Here is a 21423-nt window from a genome sequence, read left to right on the forward strand (position 1 = left end):
ATAAACGTAATTTTCCCTTTGATTCCAGTTTTATTTTTATTTAAATGTTTTTTAGTTTGGATAGTCACAGTGTGACGTGATTTACCTGAAGCACCAATGATCAAGCAGGATCAGGTGATCAGGGACAGAAACATAACTCACATTTTACTGATTTTGCGCGTGAGTGGTAAAACTTCTCAACGCGTGTAAAAACCTCTGTGTCCTGGAGTTACGTTTCCACGCTATGATTCAAATTTAGCGCCGAGTTGCACAGGAAGCATCAGTGATTCATAAAAACTAAACTTTGATTGTCAGTGTTTCCGTGCCGGTGGGAGCTGACGAGGCTGATCACATTTCAGCGAGATTTACGGCGGAGTCTGGTGCGCGAGAGCGGGACCGGTTCATCCTCCAGGACAGCACTGCGGGAGGAGACGATCATCTTCCCGGAGAAGAGGCGCCATGCCCCGGCTGGCTCGGTCGGTGTCCTGTCCTGAAAACGTCCCTGCAGAATACGAACGTCCACGAGCCTGAGCGAAATAAAGAGGAAGTCACTTTCAAAATAAAAGCCCCGACAGATTTTTTTTTTTAACAACAAATATACATAATGTAGTTATAGAAAGGGTATGAAAAATTTCGCAGCTTGCATTATCTTTTACAAGTCATGTATACAAATACAAGTACGTAAACTGAGAGTTATAACCAAGCAGAAACGTGAAGCACCAAACCTGCAGTTTCTCTGACGTCCACTAGAGGCTCCAGCATTGAGTCAGTCCCCATAGACCCCAGTGTTAAAACTTTACAGCAGAACTACATGTTTACAGTCTGATATACAAACTGATTGCATTATTAGGGGCGTGGCCGCTGCGACTGACAGGTGGATGGTGACACAGGCACTGAAATGTTCTGGGTGGTCCCAGAAACCAGGATGAATCTTTCTTGTCATTGCACTGAGGTACAGTTCATTTCTGCTCAGTGATAAATCAGATGAAATGTGGAATGAGGCGTTAACGTGGCTTCCTTCGCAGATTCCTACGCAAACGTTCAGCCTCCTCTCGGGGTTTAGTAATCTTCTTCTTGCTTTATTGGGATTTTATTTTGAAGGTGCGGAGAGGAAGTGGTTCTTCCTCCCCGCAGCTTGACGGTGGGGACCGCGAGGAGCTCGATGGTGACTGTGCACATCGCTGTGTGAATGACAGAGGATGCATGGAGGTCTCCGGCAGCTGGCAGCCACAGATCCGTGTCCTCCTCGGTGCAGCAGCGGCGGCAGCGGGCGTCCTCTCCGCGGTGAGTCTGCAGCTCTCCTCCGGGCTGCTCTTTGTTTTCATGCCTGCAGTGTCTCAGCCAGCCACCAGCTGTACTGCAGGTGCACCAGGTTACCTAAAGTCTGCATGTGAACTTCAGGTATCAGCAATGAAGCCTCTGCAGTGAGGGACAGAGGGAGGCAGAGCAAACTGTCTCTGATCACTTCATTTAACAGCAGACATCTGCGGCTTTAACGCTCGGAGCGTATCTTTATCATGTAGTCATAAACACCAAGGAGGAGAGAGACAGTTTGAGAGCAAAGCTTTCTCTTCTGAGAATAAAATCCGAGGATTTTGATAGAAGTGCTCGCAGCAGACTCTCAGTCAGCGTCCCGATCAGGAGCATCTGGATCTGGAGCTCCTGATCGTATCTGAAGTCCTTGTTCAAGGACACAACTGTGGAGCGAGCAGGAGCAGCTGGAGCCAGAGACACACTGATGAAGATGAAGCTGCTGATTAACATTTCACATAATCCTCCTCTGGTTTAAAACTGAAGTATGAGGATAAAAGAGATTTAGTTTAAAAAGCTGTTAATAGTTAATAATAATCATAACATCACCCATTATTTAATTTTTCATGTGTTACACATTTATCTTATCATAAATATCATACGTGGATATATAAGATCAGCGTACGTAATGTAGTCCCTGTGAACCAGAAACAACCAGTTTCACAGAGTTTTTTGAACTTTTGGATCTGCGTGATGTCAGAGAGCAGACAAAAGCTCCACCCACCATTTGTTTAAATGTTGCAGTTGCCCTAAAAGGGGTGGGGCTAAATCTTGTTTCAAACAGAAGAACTGTGAATCATGTGAAGATACTTAAACTTTCCAGCACAAACTCTTGCTGTGTCCCAATTCAGGGTCTGCACGCTTGAAGTACGCATTTCAAGTGCGATTACGTCACCGTCACACGACGATGGCTGTCCCAATTCGAAGTGTACTTCAAATGCATACTCCAAATGCGCCGTCGATTTCCCCAAATATCAAGCGTGGTCCGGTGCACGCTTCGTGGTCCCATATATCCCACAATTCATAGCGCGGCGGTGGGTGTGGATAATTTTGCCGCAAAATACGGCAGAAGGGAGCGGCCAAGAGTGAACTGTCAAAAGTAAGTACTGAATATGACGTCACTTAATTATGTGAGAATGTTTAATAACGAAGAACATTAAAACATTGCTGTTGGCCACATGTCGGCAAAGTTGTGTGACATTAGTGATGTTTGTATGTGTGATACACATTTATCTTATCATAAATATCATACGTGGATATATAAGATCAGTGTACGTAACGCCTTCAGACGGCTCCAAACAACCAGTTTCACAGAGTTTTTTGAACTTTTGGATCTGCGTGATGTCAGAGAGCAGACAAAAGCTCCACCCACCACCTGTTTAAATGTTGCAGCCAATCAGAAGACAGTTGTCCTAAAAGGGGCGGGGCTAAATCTTGTTTCAAACAGAAAAACTGTGAATCATGCAAAGGTACTTAAACTTTGCAGCACAAACTCAGCCTGACGTGCTTACTGAGGTCATAAATCAACAACTTTATTCAAACTCATCGTTACAACAAGAGGAGCTGCCACCTGCTGGCCGTTACAAATAATGCACGATTAGAAAGCTTCAGCACTTTCTCCATCTTTTATTTTCAGCACGACCAAAACCTCACACGGTAATTACTTCATCCCTCCTTTACATGCTCAGCCGGCGTCTGTCCACTTATGCTCAGTAAGTAAGGGAGGGAGGCTAATGACTCGCTGCTATTTGTGAATGAAGCTAAATGTGATTTTCTCTCTGGGATAATCTTTCTCTTAATGGTGGAAGTGGTGAATGATTAGCTTTATAAGGATGGATCTGCATCAATCAAACGTGGCTTTTAAGTCCGCTGCAGATCATTCAGACTTTGCAAATATAATTTTTTCTGAAGTCACTCAGAAAAGAGTTTAGAGCCAAAACGTCTGCACAGTTTCTCCAGCCTGCTCCGAACGCTCAGTTTATCGCAGTCTTCTCTACTCTTGGATCTGTATGATGTCATAGAGAGCACATATTCTGACCCACCTGCTGTTTAAACCTTTTTTTTAATGATGAACAACCAATCAGAATAAAGATGTCTTAAAGGGGGAGGGGCTTAAGCGCCTCCTTTCAGACAGGATGAACCGAGGCTGCGGTGCGAGATAAAGAAGGATTATTTTGCTCTGTGTTTCATGCAAAGCTGCTGTAAAGCCCAACAATAAAAAGATGAATGAGCTGAATGGAGACACTTAAAGTTTTGTGGCACTGGTCAGAAGTGACGCAGAGTCTCATCAGCAGTGCGTTCGGCCGGGTTAACGCTTCAGTCCCAGCAAACCAAAGGAAGAAGACGCCTGAAGACGTGGAGGAGCTCGTGCACGTTAGCAGGGACGAGACAGTCAGTGAAAGCAGCAGCAGTGTTTGTGTTATTGTCCTCTGTGCATGCTCACGCCCCCTCTCTTTCTTCAGGGCACTTCCACCTGAGCCAGCGGCATCATGGGAAGCTCCTCCTCCTCCCTCGCTGACGAGGCGGAGGACGATGCGGCGCCCCGGGGTGCAGCTCTGCCTCCCTCCCCCATCATGGGATGCCTGAGGAGCAGCCAAAGCACATTCCTGCCTCGGCAGCTTCCCAGACCGGGCCGGCACAGGGAGCGCAGGTGAGACGCGAAGGAGGCGTGGCGAAGACGTAACGATGAGATGAGAACGAGACCGTGGCTCTTTTTCAGTTTGTAATATCTGCAGTGTGATATTCTCCTGCAGCGGTCCCACTTCTGCTCTGATTTTTTATCAGCGAGCAGGTTTGTTTGTGCCTGCCGGTTAGCTGGGAATCAGAGCTGCAGATAATCAGCGCCGTGCAGCTCAGAGACCTGCAGCAACCAGAAGAGGCGGATTTAACATCTCCTCATCCTCCAGGCTGTCGGCAAACACGGATCTTTGCTCGGCTGCATTTTAACCACATGCTAACGAGCAGAGCAGATTTAGTCTCTTACAAGCATTTAGTTCCTACAGCTGGGGGTGCAGGGTTAGGGGGTTAAAGTGCAAAGCCGACATGAAGAGCACTGAGCTGTAAGCCCAGAGTCTGAGCGCAGGCGCCCTTTAAACTGGCCGACGGTGAGCTAAAGGTTATCAGACCTGCTAACAATGTCTGTAACCCTCCAGGTGTTCAGTAACCATCAGCTTCACTCGATGTCCAGACCCGAGGTTGGAAATAGGCCAAATCTAAAGTTGAAGATGTGAGTTTTACAGTCTGCCGGACCGAAGAAGAATCGTTTTATTGTTTCTGGGGAAAAATAAGATAAATCCATCTTGAGAAAAGTGAAAATTGTCCTTCTGAGGTAACCGTCAGTTCCCACAGCACAGGGTTTAACATGCTGTGTTCAGATGCTCGCCACAGAACACGTTAAACAGAATTTAGGTTTAAAAAGGAAACAGAGTTGACGCTGTGTGGCCGTCTGATCACAATCATTACTAAACAGCTGGAACTATACAAGGTATATTTCTGATCTCGACCTCAAAGTCCCCAAACGTTTCAACAATGTTGGAATGTCTGGGATGCAATCTGGAAGTTTGAATCCAAAAGAAGCAAAAACAAGGGAGGAAAACACAGGAAGCAAAGCGGAGACGCGAGGAGGCGCGAGGAGGCGCGAGGAGGCGCGAGGGGAAAAGGACAGATGGGCAAAGCATCGTCTGTGTTGGGAGTCAAACCCATTAAACGCTCAGAGGCTTCGATGTCACAGAGATGGGCTCTGGAAGATGAACATTAAGATCAAGACTGAAGAACTTCCTGTTCCACAGCTCTTACGCTCCTCCAGAATAAACCTCTAAAATCTCTGTACTTGCAAATTTTCATCATGTTGTTAATAGAAGAGTTCAAGAAGTTCGAAATAGTTGAGTTTTAACTTTCTTCGAGGTTTCTGCTGTAGTAAGATACCACACGCTGCTTCACGGCATCTCCCATTTTGATTTGGGGCATGAAGCGAAGAGGCTGCAGAGAGTTCGTAGCGTCACCTCCAACCACCTCAGTCAGCTGCTTCTGCTGGGCTTTAGCTGCAGCGGGCGCCATCCTGAATCGTTCACCGACCAATCAGCACAGATTAGCAGAACGCTAAAAGCTGATTACCTTTTAATTAGGAACCGAGAAAAAATGAAGTCGTGTTATTTGAGTTCAGCTGGATCATTGATGTGTGGGGGCTAAATTGTGAATCCTAAATTGTTTTATCCTCTAAGATGGATAGATTCCCGCTCACTGAGGCTTCTCCTGCAGCACATGCAATAAACACACTTATACCATCCAGACACTGAGTACACAAGCACCGACACACGGCTTCAGGAAACACAACAAACAGAAGCACAGGAGACGAGAACAAAGGAGAAAAACATCTTCAAAGCCGGCGTGACCAGAACAGCTGGATCCAGCAGCACCACAGGTCTCCCAGCTGGTTTTGTTAATGAGCGACTATAGTAAGGCTGAAATATGTCCGTCGTTTAGACGTCACTGTGAATATTTCATGAATCGTTCGATATGATCAAACCGCAGCCTTCCTTATTAATTATTACTGCATTTATGCCGAATAAACCGCCAGCGCTCGGCTCACTGTGAGTCATCTTAGCCTTCGGGAGCCTCGGCCAGGAGTCAAGTTACTCGCTGACAGGAAATGGAGCGCTGATGGGGAAATCCCCGGTGGAAGAGCTGGTCTGAAGAAGCCCACTCGAGCTTTCCGCTGGGAATTCAGCTCAGCAGGCCACTGCACTCCCGTCTGATGCACAAAGATCAAAATACCTTTCATAGATGTGGAGGAGAAGGATCTGGAAACACACAGCAGAACAGCAGAAGTTCCAGGTTCTCCGAGGAATCGCCTCCTTAGAGCTGCAGGAAAGTCCAGATTTCAGCACTTTGTTCCATGATGCACAAACCTGATTCAGGTTTAGAGCTGCCTGCACCTCCAGTGTTTCTCCTCCTTATTGAATGAAATGAAATCAGTTTTCTTAAATCATTTAAGAAAAATGAAATGAAATTACTTAAGATCAATATCAGAGTACAGGAGTTGATAAGGCGCCAAAATAAAGTCAATAAGAAGTCAAAATGAAATTAAATAGAAGTGAAGAGCAGAAGTTAGACTGCTGCAGAATTTCATCATATCTGCAGCTCCGCCTTCTGTTACTACAGTAACCCCACAGCAGACATGATGTCATTAAAAAGGCTCCAACAGCACAAACACGGCAGCTAGCAGCTACAGCCGCCTGTGTCACCATCAGTGTCGGAGAGTAACGGAGTACATGTACCAGCGTCACATATTTAAAATACACAATATGAGTAACTGTATTCTGTTACAGTTACAGTTGAAAAAGGTGGTATTTAGAATACAGTTACTTTGTTGAAATAAATGGATAACATGGTGATCTTTTCCTGTTTCATATGTTCAGCTACAGTGGGGCAAAAAAGTATTTAGTCAGCCACCGATTGTGCAAGTTCCCCCACTTAAAATGATGACAGAGGTCAGTAATTTGCACCAGAGGTACACTTCAACTGTGAGAGACAGAATGTGAAAAAAAAATCCATGAATTCACATGGTAGGATTTGTAAAGAATTTATTCGTAAATCAGGGTGGAAAATAAGTATTTGGTCACCTCAAACAAGGAAAATCCCTGGCTCTCACAGACCTGTAACGTCTTCTGTAAGAAGCTTTTCTGTCCCCCACTCGTTACCTGTATGAATGGCACCTGTTTGACCTCATCATCTGTATAAAAGACACCTGTCCACAGCCTCAACCAGTCAGACTCCAAACTCCGCCATGGCCAAGACCAAAGAGCTTTCGAAGGACACCAGGAAAAGAATTGTAGACCTGCACCAGACTGGGAAGAGTGAATCTACAATAGGCAAGCAGCTTGGTGTGAAAAAATCAACTGTGGGAGCAATCATCAGAAAATGGAAGACATACAAGACCACTGATAATCTCCCTCGATCTGGGGCTCCACGCAAGATCTCATCCCGTGGGGTCAAAATGATCATGAGAACGGTGAGCAAAGATCCCAGAACCACACGGGGGGACCTGGTGAATGACCTGCAGAGAGCTGGGACCAAAGTAACAAAGGTCACCATCAGTAACACACTACAACGGCAGGGAATCAAATCCCGCAGTGCCAGACGTGTTCCGCTGCTGAAGCCAGTGCATGTCCAGGCCCGTCTGAAGTTTGCCAGAGAGCACATGGATGATACAGCAGAGGATTGGGAGAATGTCATGTGGTCAGATGAAACCAAAGTAGAACTTTTTGGAATAAACTCAACTCGTCGTGTTTGGAGGAAGAAGAATACTGAGTTGCATCCCAAGAACACCATACCTACTGTGAAGCATGGGGGTGGAAACATCATGCTATGGGGCTGTTTTTCTGCCAAGGGGACAGGACGACTGATTCGTGTTAAGGACAGAATGAATGGGGCCAAGTATCGTGAGATTTTGAGCCAAAACCTCCTTCCATCAGTGAGAACTTTGAAGATGAAACGAGGCTGGGTCTTCCAACATGACAATGATCCAAAACACACCGCCCGGGCAACAAAGGAGTGGCTCCGTAAGAAGCATTTGAAAGTCCTGGAGTGGCCTAGCCAGTCTCCAGACCTCAACCCCATAGAAAATCTGTGGCGGGAGTTGAAAGTCCGTGTTGCTCGGCGACAGCCCCAAAACATCACTGCTCTTGAGAAGATCTGCATGGAGGAATGGGCCAAAATACCAGCTACTGTGTGTGCAAACCTGGTAAAGACCTATAGTAAACGTTTGACCTCTGTTATTGCCAACAAAGGTTATGTTACAAAGTATTGAGTTGTATTTTTGTTATTGACCAAATACTTATTTTCCACCCTGATTTACGAATAAATTCTTTACAAATCCTACCATGTGAATTCATGGATTTTTTTTTCACATTCTGTCTCTCACAGTTGAAGTGTACCTCTGGTGCAAATTACTGACCTCTGTCATCATTTTAAGTGGGGGAACTTGCACAATCGGTGGCTGACTAAATACTTTTTTGCCCCACTGTATGTCCTCTCTATTTTGGTTTCCACGCCGGTGGAAACCCAAACAAACACGCATTAAGAGGCTCTAATGTCTCAATCTCACGGCCCAGGTCAGCTCTACTCGCAGCCGCATAATGATGTGAAAAAATATTTATTTAAAAAAAAAATTAAAATTATTGTTCAAAAAATGATTTAATATGAAGGCAATAGCAGAGTGTTACAGGCATCACCCTAAAGAATGTAGCATCATGGGCAGTGTAGTCCGTGCTGCAGGGAGAATGGACTGCCATACCCGTTATGTGTCTGTGAGCGAGGGAGGGAGAAAAAGGAAAAGTACGAGCTGTCATCGAGCAGAAACGGGAGCTGGAAGCATGTAAATATAATAATAACCACTGCAGCCAAGAAGAGAGCCTGACGAGCCCAGTTGTAAGTAAGCTATTAAGACTCGACTGTACACCGTGTTCGTGTTTTCCTCTGAAACAATAAGTTCTGTTGGAGCAGCCGTTCAACGCCTCTCTCTGTCTCTCGCTAGCAAAGTTGACCCAGACAACAAAGTAAAGCTAGTTTTCAGCTACGAGCCGACACAGAACCCACCGTATTAGCCAGAGGTCCCCGCGGACCTGTTTTATATACGCGCAGAATAGTTTTCTATATGAGATTGCTGCAAAAAGTGCAGCCTTACCTAATGTCCACCTACTGTTACTCATTTATATTAAGATTTAAACATCTAGTTGGTGTTGGTATGGTGAGTAACCTTCAGTAACAGTAATAAATCACAGCAATAGTACATTCATGTAGTTGTAAAAAGCATGATAATATATTAAGTAATCCAAAGTATTCAGAATAGTTACTCTCACTAAGTAACGTAATGGAATACGTTACAGAATACATTTTGGGGCATGTAATCTGTAATCTGTAATCTGTAATGGGATACATTTGAAAAGTAACCTTCCCAACACTGGTCACCATCCACCTGTCAGTCACAGAGGCCACGCCCCTAACAGTATAAACTTTAAGCCTTAATCCAGTTGAAACAGGTGAGTTATAAATCAGCTGTTATGAAGGAGGAAGTGATCACAGAGACCAATCAGTTTGTGTTTCAGGCTGTGAACAGTTTTATTCCTGCTGCAAAGTTTTAGCGTTTCTCAAATAAAGTCATGAGGAGATGCTGCACCAAAAACTTTGTGTTGATTGCTTTGGTCGTCACGATTACGGTAGTTTTGTCTGCAAATATTTGCTAACTGCTAGCCAAGTGACTAGCAGCTAGCTGTTCAGTGCAGCTCAAAGAGCAGCAGGAGGCTGTTTGACGACGAGTTCAAACTGCAGCCGCAGCAGTGTGCTGGCGTCGAGGGTGGTTGCTGACAGCTCTCCGGCCGTTCATTTGATCACATCCAACAAATCTTCTCAAAACCTGAGTGGGGTATGACTCACTTCTGGGGTCCCCAGTGGACGTCAGTGGAACTGCAGCCTTCACAGGTTGCAGGCCGTTTCCCTGCGTCGTTCCTTTTTCAGCCGCTGTGATTTGCAGCTAAAAGGCTCTCATTGTGTCCGGATTATGAGAAACATTTCCAGGAAATTGGATCCATCCCCCACTTTGTGCAGCAGCTGTTTTGGGACTACTTCCATCTGATTTGGTTTAAATTGAGTTGAATGAATGAGCATACAGCATTTATCTGCGTGGAAATATGGGCCGATGAACGCACAGGGGATCTGCAGAAAATGAGCACCTCCAACTTTTATGACCTTAGAAAGTTCTCATGTTTATATCTTGTCAGTTAAAATAACTCAGGGTTTTCTGTATTCAGCCTTCTGCGAGCAGCTTGTTTCTCAAGCACACAAACAGCAGAGGTTCTCACGAAGGCCGGCTGTTGATTAAAAGTGTGTTTTGTCCCGAGTGCGGCGTGCAGCAGCCGTCACCTGCCTCTTACAGACAGCTTGTTCTGCAGTAAATCCTTCAGGTCAGCTGTGCTGGAAGTTTCAGGCTTCATGCCAAACTACTTAGAAAAGTGCAGCCAGAAAATGTGGGCCAGCCTGAACACGGCTCCCGAGGTCTCGTTCCTCCCCGGACACCAGGGTGCAGATTATCTGGGTCTGCTTTACAGCCGAGCATGAAGCTGAGATTAGAACCGTGTTTTTATTTATTTACAAAGACGCTGAGCAGCCTGCTCGCCATGAAGCCGGCGTCAGCGAGGCAAAAGTGGAAGAGCAGATTTTGTTGTTTCATTTGCATATTCGTGCATTTTAATGATTTCCCTCCAGCACAGCAAAGGAAACTGTTATTCACTCACACGTTTATATTTGCATTTCTTCTCATATTTTCAGGCTTTTTCTTCCATTTTCGTCTCTCGGGCTTTCACAGATAAACACACTGAAGCTCGATGTTTCCGTGGTTTGCTTTTAGCAGATACTCACGGTGGAAATTTTCACCAGTGTCATGAAAAACACGGCAAAGTTTATCTAACATTTCCAGACATCATTCTTATCTCAATGAAGAAAATGTCTGAGAGTGATCAGCTACTCTGCTTATTTCAAGCTGTTCATTTAATTCTTGATCTCTAGAGTGGCTTTGCATGACTCAAAGTTCAAAATAATCCAATATGGAGGGCAGGGAGTGCAAAGATTAATAATTAAAATTAAACTAAACTTAACTAAATAAGAGTAAATAAATAAGTAAATTGTTAATTAATGCCACTGTTTTGCACAATATCCAACTACAAACCTCTGTATATTTTATATATTTTATTGCTTACTCTATTTAATTTGTAAAATATGTACACACACACACACACGTAGAAAAACATATTTAGTATACACATCCAGTAATGCATATACTATTATATATTGTACATATATTTATTAGTCTCAGATTTAGCCATTCTTATATTTTGCTTGTTTTACGTTATTGTATTTTTGCACAACTCTGCTGCTTGTGAAGCTCGCACACAAGAATTTCACTCGCATGTACTGTACCAGTGTGCCTGCACATGTGATGTGACAATAAAAGTGATTTGATTTGATTATACAGTGTTCCCTCGCTATAATGCGGTTCACCTTTCGCGGCCTCGCTGTTTCGCTGATTTTTTTGGGTGCAATTTTGCACGTTTTTTTTTTTTTCTTACAGCGCATTGTGTTGTGAGTTAAAGACGCGCTGTATATGAATACTGCTGAAAGAAGCTGGAGAGGATGAGGACTCAAAGATGACGAAACATCATCCACGCAGGAGACGCTTTGACCCGGAAACACGACCAATATCTATTTTTAACAACTGGTGTTTGCTGATGGATTTTATTTGTAGGAATAATATATATTAATATATATTAGTCCGACTCATATGTTGATCGATATTAGCTTTTTGCCGATATATTTAATCTGCAATCTGATAAATAAGAGTAAAGAAGAGACAATAGAAACACCCTTCAAACGTCTTATTAGTGTTGATGTTGCATAGTTTGTCCACCAGAGGGCACTCTGCAACTTTTTTGTTTAGAATGCCTCAAAAAAGGAGTCAACAAGTAATTCATGACTTGTTGTAACAATGAAAGATTATTTTTCAGCTAAATTTTTATACCATCTTGGTAAATCATCATAAATGGATTTTGATATCGATATCGGTCTCAATAATCTTACATCGGTCAGATTCTGACGTTAATGTCCTCCCGTTTGATCACATGACTGTTTCTCTCTGTAGTTTCTCCTCTGGATCGATGCCCATCCAGAGGAGTCAGTGGGCGTGCGGCTGCTGCACTTTCCTCAACGCCGCCGGCGCCCCCCGCTGCTCCATCTGTGAAGCTCCTCGGCAGGGACCCGATGCCCGGTGGATGTGGCCCGGAGCAAGCAGAGAGGACGACGGTTGGGCGTGCCCACGCTGCACACTGGCGAACTCCCCCGACAGCCTGGCCTGCAACCTCTGCGGCTACGCCAGGGCGTCCGCGGAAGCCCAACCCCGGCCTCAGCGCTCCAGCAGCTGCTCCGGCCCCCTCAGGATGTCCTGGACGGAGACGTGCCGACCCCAGAGCAGGAAGCAGCCCGGAGACGCCGACAAAAGCAGCCTGGCATGGGAGTGCTCGAGGTGCACGCTGCAGAACACGCCCACCTCTATGTCCTGCTCGGCCTGCGGCGGACCCCGCAAACTGTCCCTCCCTCAGATCCCGGCCGAGGCGCTCCTCGTGCCCGACGTCTGCGAGGATCCCGGAGCACGGCGGGCCGAACCTGCAGCGGCGGCGCTCTCGCTATCGATTTCCGCCCGAGGGGAGAGTTTACATGCAGAAGCTTTGCATCCGAACACCTCCTCCTCCGTGCTGACTGCGCCCCCTGCTGGCCACAACAATCCAGTGCCCTGCAGCCGCAGAGAGGTGCCCCCTCCAGATGTTGGCCTCAGCCAGGCTCAGAGCACGTCTTCTCCCTCCATCCTCGCCGTGTCCCATCCCTCCACCCAGCCGGAGCTGCTGGCCGGCAGGAGACTCAGCATCCTTAAAGAAGAGATGTCCCCGTTGTCACCTGCATCAGACGCCTCCATGTCATTTTCGCTCGCTGTGAACAGGATGGAGGAGTGGGCGTGTCCGGCGTGCACACTCATAAACCGGCTGGAGTCCAAACACTGCCAGGCCTGCCACACCCCTCAGCAGCTAAAAGCAGAATTGTTCCCAAGGAGGAAGGAGAGCCGGCTGGTGGAGGCGCTGCGGCAGAGCGACGAGGGCACGGCCAAAGAGCTGTGGGAGAACATCGTCAGCTTCTGCAGAGAGGTGCGTTCAAAGCTTTAAATTTAAGTTAGAAACAAGAGTTTATGGTGGAGGTGGACTGACAGTCGTCCTCAGAGCCATAACGACCTCCACCCAGAGTGCAGAGCAGCCTGAACGTCACTGTGTTCAGCTCTGGATCTGCACCAGAACCTCCGACATTAACGAGAAAAATTAAACAGGTTACACAGCCGATGGAGGATGGAAGAGTGGGCGTGTCCGGCGTGCACATCTCATTGCATCATCGTCTTCTTCTTCTCCCAGAACGCGGTGACGTTTGTGGACGACAGTTTCCCTCCCGGTCCAAAGTCCGTCGGCTTCCCATTGGACGACAGCGTCCAGCATCGGGTCAAGAAGTGGCTTCGTCCACAGGAAATCAGCTGCGCCGCCTTCAGGGACCGCGGCGTGAAGTGGACCGTTTTCCGCACGCTGCGTCCGTCCGACATCCTGCAGGGGCTTCTGGGTAACTGCTGGTGAGCTGATTACGCTGTCACACAGTTTATTATTGATTATTATTCCCAGGATTTATTTCTGGATGATTGTTTAAGCACATTAAAGGAAGGCTGTGTTCGGAGAGCAGGTTCCTGAGCGCCTTGGCTGTTCTGGCGGAGCGGCCGGAGCTGGTGGAGAAGGTGATGGTGACCCGCTCGCTGTGCGCAGAGGGAGCCTATCAGGTGCGTCTGTGCAAAGACGGCTCGTGGACGACGGTGCTGGTGGACGACATGCTGCCGTGCGACGAGAGCGGCCACCTCCTCTTCTCTCAGGTGAAATTGTTCACGTGTGGTTGGTGTTGGAAAAAGGTCTCAGCTCAAAACACGGGGAAAAGTTTTTCAAGGTAACTTTATTTATACCCAAATAAAGTTACCAATCAAATGATAGCATTTGGCATCCCTTCAAAAAACACACATACCTAATAAAGATATAAACCTCGCTGTAGCACATGTGTGATATTTAATATCTCGAATCAAAAACAAAAACTTATTTAATTCAGTGACAGCAACCCGGACAAAGCTATTTTTATAACGCTGTCCTGCATCTCGGAAATAGAAACCTCCGTCCTGAGCAAAGAAGCTGAAATTCACCCCTCAGAGGACGGGAACCATTTTTAAGGATCGGTAAAGCCCTCCTCTGTACCTGCGCGGAGTACAGGGAGGCTAAACAAGAAGTTATCCTCTTCTTCCTTTGTACTCTGCAGCGCCACCCAGTGGCCTGAATTACTCCTTACACAGTGAATTACACGTTAAAAGAAGAGGCGATTCCTGTAGCATCATGGCTATTCCTCCATATCTGAGGCATTTCTGTTTAAAGGCACTTTGTGTGATTGCCCGCTGCAGGATTCAGCTTCACCACCAGAGGGCGGCGTTTTATTACTGCCTGAGTTCGGATGTTTTATCTGTGGAAGAATATCCTTTAGATTTTTACAGGTTTCGACTGCAGTAAAATAATTTCTGTTCACCACAACGTACTTCACTATCCCTGGATTACTTTAATACTTTAATGCATCTTAGAATTTGGAGTTTCTAATGGAAGTCCTGACGAGTCCACTCTCAGGCCCTGTTAGCCTGCTTTTGTCAGTAATGATGAGATCAGGATCAGGATCAGGTTCTCTGATTAGCTGTGAGCACATATGTGCACTTCCTCTTCTTGTCATCATGTTCAATTCAATTCAATTTTATTTATATAGCGCCAAATCACAACAAAAGTCGCCTCAAGGCGCTTCATAGATACAGAGAAAAACCCAACAATCATATGACCCCCTATGAGCAGCACTTTGGCGACAGTGGGAAGGAAAATCTCCCTTTTAACAGGAAGAAACCTCCGGCAGAACCAGGCTCAGGGAGGGGCGGGGCCATCTGCTGTGATTGGTTGGGGTGAGAGAAGGAAGACAGGATAAAGACATGCTGTGGAAGAGAGACAGAGATTAATAACAGATATGATTCAATGCAGAGAGGTCTGTTAATACATAGTGAGTGAGAAAGGTGACTGGAAAGGAAAAACTCAATGCATCATGGGAATGTGTTAAAGCTTTGATCCTCTCCATCCTTCTCTGTGTCTCCAGGCCCAGAGGAAGCAGCTGTGGGTGGCTCTGATTGAAAAGGCTCTGGCCAAGCTCCACGGTTCCTACTTTGCTTTGCAAGCCGGCCGCGCCATCGAGGGCCTCTCCACCCTGACCGGGGCCCCCTGCGAGTCGCTGGCCCTTCAGGTCAGTGCCACCAACCCCAAAGAGGAGCCCATCGACACGGACCTGATCTGGGCCAAGATGCTGAGCTCCAAAGAGGCCGGGTGAGACGTTCGTGGGAAGGTTGAAGTGCTCTGAGAGGACGGAGCTGTTTCTTTAAGCTCGGTTAACCCCGCCTCTTTTCGTGCTGCTGTTAGGTTCCTGATGGGGGCGTCCTGCGGTGGAGGTAACATGAAGGTGGACGACGCGGAGTACGAGTCTCTGGGTTTACGTCCGCGACACGCGTACTCTGTGCTCGATGTGCGGGACGTCGACGGCCACAGGTGAGGCTTCGAGGTCGCTCCGTTGGTTACCGTTCTCGTTATCGCTGCTCCTGGTTAGCGTTAGCTGGATGCTCATTATAGTTTAGTAAAAATAATAATAATACATTTTATTTAAAAATAGCGCCTTTCAGAGCACCCAAGGACACTGTACAACAAATAAAAGAGATATATTTAAAGAAAACAGAGAAACTGGAAATATGCACAATAATAAGAGTAACAGATAAAAGTTCAGAGCAGGCAGAGGTTTAAAAAACCTGCAGATCCTCCAGCAGTGAGTCATCGTTTACAGCCTGATGCTCAAACTGATAAAATATCTATAACTCTGTTTGAATTGGATTAAAGCTGAGTTTAGCGTAATAGGGGCGTGGCTTCTTTGACTGACAGGTGGATGGGCGTTTGTCCCCCTCAGTAAAAACAGGAAAGACTTCCTCCCACTGCCTGTGCATGGCGTTGGAAACCTGGTGCCTGGTTTTGGAGTTTTTCCATAAACAACGTTTCAAACATAAATTAATGCAGAAAAATTCACCACAAATCAAAGAAGCCCCGCCCACTCAGCTCCGCCCTCTCGTCCACACACAGTCATTCTGTGTCCAAAACACTGACAGTCAGACAGACCCGCTGATGACATCACTCTGAGTCTCTGCTTGAAGTTAACAGTTACAAAGTCGACCAAAGAGACACAGGGCGGAGCCAAAGAGACGCAGGGCGGAGCCAAAGAGACGCAGGGCGGAGACAAAGAGACGCAGGGCGGAGCCAAAGAGACGCAGGGCAGAGCCAAAGAGACGCAGGCGGAGCCAAAGAGACGCAGGGCGGAGACAAAGAGACGCCACAAGACCAGAAAGGAGACGCAAACTGAGCGCAGAACAAAGCAGGGAGTCGAACACCCACATGAAACCTGACCACACACACGAACGCACATCCATCCTGAACAGACACAAATAAGAGCAGCAGAGACTCGATGTCTGCAGTCGTGCCTCCATCAGTCAGACTTGCTCCTGCGTGGGACAGGCGGGGGTGTTTTCTCCGAGTCTGAGCTGGAGGCTCTGCTGTTATCATCCATCAAAACTCCCACAGTATAAACGCAGCAGGTCTGCAGACGAGCGCTGCCTTAAGGACACATTCAGAGAACAAATGTTCCTCTCAGCGTCGCTCCATTAACCGCTTCATCATTCACACGCATACAGGATGTTCCCTCAAACCTACAGCGGCGACTGCTGCGAGCTACAGGGAGGAGGCTCCGCAGGAGGAGGCGGCAGGAGTCTGCAAGAGAAACCCTCGAGGGAACGGGAGGCGGATTACTCACAAACGGATGCAGGAGCGCTGTTTTTCTGTCGGTGGGGTTGGAGGCGGAGTCTGCAGACGCTTGAAAAAGTTTGAAAGAAGAGCTCTGAGATGTCTCCGTGGGCGTCAGACCCATCTCATTAACCCGGCGCCGCCGACGTGCTGACGCGTTTCACAATTACCAGCAGCGTGAACATTTAAAGACGTGAAACACATACCGCACATCACTCTGAGTCATCAGCATCTTCTTCATCACACTCCTCGAAATGTAGAACCGCCTCTGAGCGTGTGCACGAACCAGTGATGAAGAGCAGGCTGTTCCTAAATGTTCCTAAAAATGTTCCTAAAAATGTTCCTAAAAATGTTCCTAAAAATGTTCCAAAATGTTCCTAAAAATGTTCCTAAATGTTCCTAAATGTTCCTAAAAATGTTCCTAAAAATGTTCCTAAATGTTCCTAAAAATGTTCCAAAATGTTCCTAAAAATGTTCCAAAATGTTCCTAAAAATGTTCCTAAAAATGTTCCTAAATGTTCCTAAACATTCCTAAAAATGTTCCTAAATGTTCCTAAAAATGTTCCTAAAAATGTTCCAAAAAATGTTCCTAAATGTTCCTAAAAATGTTCCTAAATGTTCCTAAAAAATGTTCCTAAATGTTCCTAAAAAATGTTCCTAAATGTTCCTAAAAATGTTCCTAAATGTTCCTAAAAAATGTTCCTAAATGTTCCTAAAAAATGTTCCTAAAAATGTTCCTAAACGTTCCTAAAAATGTTCCTAAATGTTCCTAAAAATGTTCCTAAATGTTCCTAAATGTTGACGCGTCTTTAAGCGTTTATTAAGCGAGGAGCTGCAGACACACTAAATCTGTTCAATTCAATTTTATTCATACAGCGCCAAATTACAACAACAGTCCCGTTCAAAGCGCTTTATATTGTAAGGTCGACCCAACAATCATGTGACCCTGTGAGCCAGCACTCGGTGACAGTGGGAAGGAAAAACTCCCTTTTAACAGGAAGAAACCAGGTGTGGGAAGCAGTGAAATCTGGCACTTCCAGCTGGTTTTAAACCGTATATCTGAGCATAACCTGCTCCAGACCAGGTCACATGTTCAGCACCAGTTACCATGGTGATATAGCCAGGTTATAAAGGCTCGCCAAATCTGACTTTAAGCTAGCGAGCCTGTTAATCCCATTGTGTGTGTCAGGTTACTGCAGCTGAGGAACCCGTGGGGTCGCTTCTCCTGGACCGGCGCCTGGGCGGACGACTGGTCAGACTGGCCTCCGCAGCTGAAGAGGGAGCTGTGCGCCCAGCGAGCCGAGGACGGCCTGTTCTGGATGGACTTCTGGGATTTCACCAGGTGACGGCAGCAGCGTGTTTTTGATGTCTGCGTTAGTTTTATGAGCAGGAAGACCTAAAAACAGAAGAAAACTTTACTCAGATGTAAAGTGGGAAAAACAAAGAGTTCATTTATGACGAATGACAGAATATAAAGTGTTCATTAACATCCACCAGGTCCCCTCCTGCTCTCTCTACCCTGTGTGTTGCTTTGTGTGATCTGTGACTGTAAATGCTAAAGTCTCTCTGGTGACCTGCAGAGTAAAGAAAAGCATCAAAACGCTGAACAGAAACAGACTCGCTGTTCTCTCCTGTCAGGTACTTTGACTCCGTGGACATCTGTAAGATTCACTCAGACTGGCAGGAGGTTCGAGTCCCCGGCATTTTCCCCCGAGCCGCCGACGTCCCCGTGTCGGTGGTGTCGATCACGGTGCTGGAGAGGACGGCCGTGGAGCTGGCTTTATTCCAGCAGGGCAGCAGGTAGGACGCGCACCTGTGCGGCTTTTCGTAACGTCACCGCTGTCACCTGAGCATCATAGAGGCCAGCTCTCGTAGGAGAGACGACGCTGGCTGAAACGCCTCCAGTCTGTACCTACATGAGTCCATCTGATCTGTGTTCATTTGTGCTTTTGAGATGCACAGAGAAAAAACTAATAAATGTACAAACAAAAGCAGAAAGTAAATAAACAGGAAAAAACAGGTTAAGTATCAGAAATAAATTAAACATGTTTCACAAAAACAATTAAAAGCAGATGAGACAGAAAAAGTAAGTAAAGATAAATAAACGTCAGCAATGAAGTAAAGATGGTGAAATTAAAGAGTCGTGTTTCAGGCGCTGGGACACGGCAGAGAGCCACCTGCTGGATCTGTGCGTGCTGGTGTTTCGGGTCGCCTACGACAGCGCCGGCACGCTGACGCTGGGCCGCCTGCTGGCTCACAGCCGCCGCTCGGTGAGGAGGTTCGTGGGCTGCGATGTCATGCTGGAGCCGGGCGAGTACGCCGTCCTCTGCTGCGCCTTTAACCACTGGCACAGCTGCATCACCGAGGGCGGAGGTAAGGACACGAGCACTCAATCTCCATGATGATTCCATAGTTTGCAGCCACAACCTGCACCGAGTGTCAAAATGTGTCTGCTTTAAAAAGTGTTTTTACTCCAAAGGAGTCGGAGCCAGAAGATGATCCTGGTAGAAAATGTCGTTTAAATGGAGCTTCAACTGGTTCTGAGCAGACACATGTCCCCCACATGCTGGTTAAAGCCCTGAAAGTTTACCCAGAATGCACTTTTTAAAGTTCTGGGGTTTGGCTGCTGAACAAAAAGCAGACTGCACCGTGGAGTGGACGTGAAGTTGGTTTCGTTGCAGAGCTTAAATCTGTTTCCAGCCCTGAAAGTTTTGTGGCTCGTGCACTCATCAGGTCATTAAAAGCTGAATTTTAGCCCCTCAGTGCAGAGCATCCAGCTCCATGTAAATACTGAACTCGTTAAAGAGTTCAAAAGAGGTCAGGGGGAAACTGACTCAGGGGGAAACTGACTCAGGGGGAAACTGACTCAGGGGGAAACTGACTCAGGGAGAAACTGACTCAGGGGAAACTGACTCAGGGAGAAACTGACTCAGGGGGGAACTGACTCAGGGAGAAACTGACTCAGGGGGAACTGACTCAGGGAGAAACTGACTCAGGGGGAAACTGACTCAGGTGTACCTGAGGCGTCGCAGCAGGCGTTACACCGTCATCAGTGAGCCGCTGTTGTGCTGTTTCAGTGAGCTGCGGCAGGTCGGAGGCGCCTGGCTACGTGCTGGCGGTCTACAGCTCCAGACTGGTGATGGTGGAGCAAGTGACGGCCTCCAGCACCACCATCGCCGACGCCATCATCCAGCTGGCAGAAACCAAAGGCGAGCGGCACGAGGTGAGAGAGTATGAGAGCTTTGAAACACGTTTGTCACCTCTGACGTCCTCAAAGACTGAAACTCCTTCAGACGTGTGGAGTTCATTCAGTATTTATGAGCTCTTAAATCTCTCGTCTTCATTTCATCGCTAACAATTTCACATCTGCTTCATTCATCGTTAAACAACATCCACATTAACAGGAAGTCTCTTTCATTGCTTTAAACTTTGACCTGTAATGGAGAATCACTGTTGTGTGTCAGGGTCGGGAGGGGATGACCTGTTACTACCTGACCCATGGCTGGGCGGGGCTTATCGTCATGGTGGAGAACAGGCACCCGAGGCATCACCTGCACGTGTCCTGCGACTGCAGCGACAGCTTCAACGTGGTGTCGACGCGCAGCAGCCTGAAGACCATCGACAGCATCCCTCCTCTGCACAGGTGCGCCGCACGCCGAGCCGCACAATCCACCCGGGAACGCCGCGACATTTCAGCACAACTTTCAAAACGCCGCGGTACTTCATACACACTTAAATCCCAGCTGAGACCCGTTTGTAGTGGGACGCACCGAGACACGCGCCACTGCCCACAAACCTGTGGATCTGACTCTATCAGGAAATAGTCACAACTCAATTATGTCTTAATGTTTGATTTCCTCGCTCTGAGAAAATAAAGGGGCGGAGCATGTTGGTACACCTGTGACTCGGGCTGTGTTTGTCTCTCAGACAGGTGCTTGTGGTTTTGTCTCAGCTGGAGGGGAACGCTGGCTTCTCCATCACGCACAGACTGGCTCACCGGAAGGCCGTCCAGGCCTCTCTGGGGAACTGGAGCCCCTCGAAGGCGACGCACAGTCCGGCTCTGAGCCCCGAGACCGCAGGTCTGCACCGGCCTCGGCCGCTATGACGAACCGGGAGCAAGCGTGTGGATGGACACAGGAACTCATCGGAGCGCTGCCTTGATAGAGAACAGGGTTATTTCCCACGGACACTGAGTCTGTTAGAGTCGGAGCTCCTCATCGGCAGAAGTTATCAAAGTGAGGCTGAAAGAAAACAGGGTCAGAAAACACTTTAATTCTCCTCAAATCTAAGTTTAAACCAGTCTGAGATTACTTTAAACTGAATCTAATTAAGATGAAATTCATTTTCTACGAACTGTTTAAGGACCAGAGTTCACACATCATCAGTCATCACCAGAATAACACGCCACGTCTGATTGGATGACACGAACAGAGATGGCGACGCGTCACATGGCGACGTGACAGCTCAATGATTCGGTTTCTCTTTCCTACAGATGTGGAACAGATGTTCCAAAGGTTCAGACATCATGTTGCTGTTAATTCCATCTGTTGGTTTGAAACGAAAGCAGCCCTCCCATTGGCTGGTTCACATTTGGTAAAAG

The 21423-nt window shown here is 47.0% G+C and overlaps 1 protein-coding gene across 2 annotated transcripts; it reads left to right on the forward strand.

Moving 5' to 3' along the window:
• The first annotated feature begins 1121 nt into the window (after positions 1-1121).
• On the forward strand, positions 1122-21284 carry LOC102777417 (calpain-15-like). 2 transcript variants are annotated; one of them, XM_087840149.1, is made up of 13 exons: positions 1122-1263; positions 3753-3940; positions 11981-13034; positions 13293-13501; positions 13609-13792; positions 15088-15311; positions 15405-15530; positions 18013-18165; positions 18462-18623; positions 18976-19196; positions 19901-20046; positions 20288-20466; positions 20751-21284. In XM_087840149.1, the coding sequence occupies exons 2-13, from the start codon at positions 3780-3782 to the stop codon at positions 20926-20928; spliced, it is 2997 nt and encodes a 998-aa protein (XP_087696275.1). In that variant the 5' UTR covers positions 1122-1263; positions 3753-3779; the 3' UTR covers positions 20929-21284. The 2 variants fall into 2 exon arrangements, with proteins under 2 accessions (XP_087696275.1, XP_087696276.1); XM_087840150.1 differs by having other exon boundaries at positions 20755-21284.
• The last annotated feature ends 139 nt before the right edge of the window (positions 21285-21423 follow it).

This window comes from Neolamprologus brichardi, chromosome 4 (assembly GCF_056152115.1).
Source record: "Neolamprologus brichardi isolate AB-2024 chromosome 4, ASM5615211v1, whole genome shotgun sequence".
Classification (NCBI taxonomy): domain Eukaryota; kingdom Metazoa; phylum Chordata; class Actinopteri; order Cichliformes; family Cichlidae; genus Neolamprologus; species Neolamprologus brichardi.

Excerpts from the sequence above, each read along its gene's own strand:
- LOC102777417 (XM_087840149.1), top strand. The coding sequence starts at position 3,780 with ATGGGAAGCTCCTCCTCCTCCCTCGCTGACGAGGCGGAGGACGATGCG. Across the intron at positions 13,502-13,608 it reads GGGCTTCTGGGTAACTGCTG|GTTCCTGAGCGCCTTGGCTG; the intron begins GTGAGCTGATTA and ends TTCGGAGAGCAG. Across the intron at positions 19,197-19,900 it reads CTGCATCACCGAGGGCGGAG|TGAGCTGCGGCAGGTCGGAG; the intron begins GTAAGGACACGA and ends GTGCTGTTTCAG.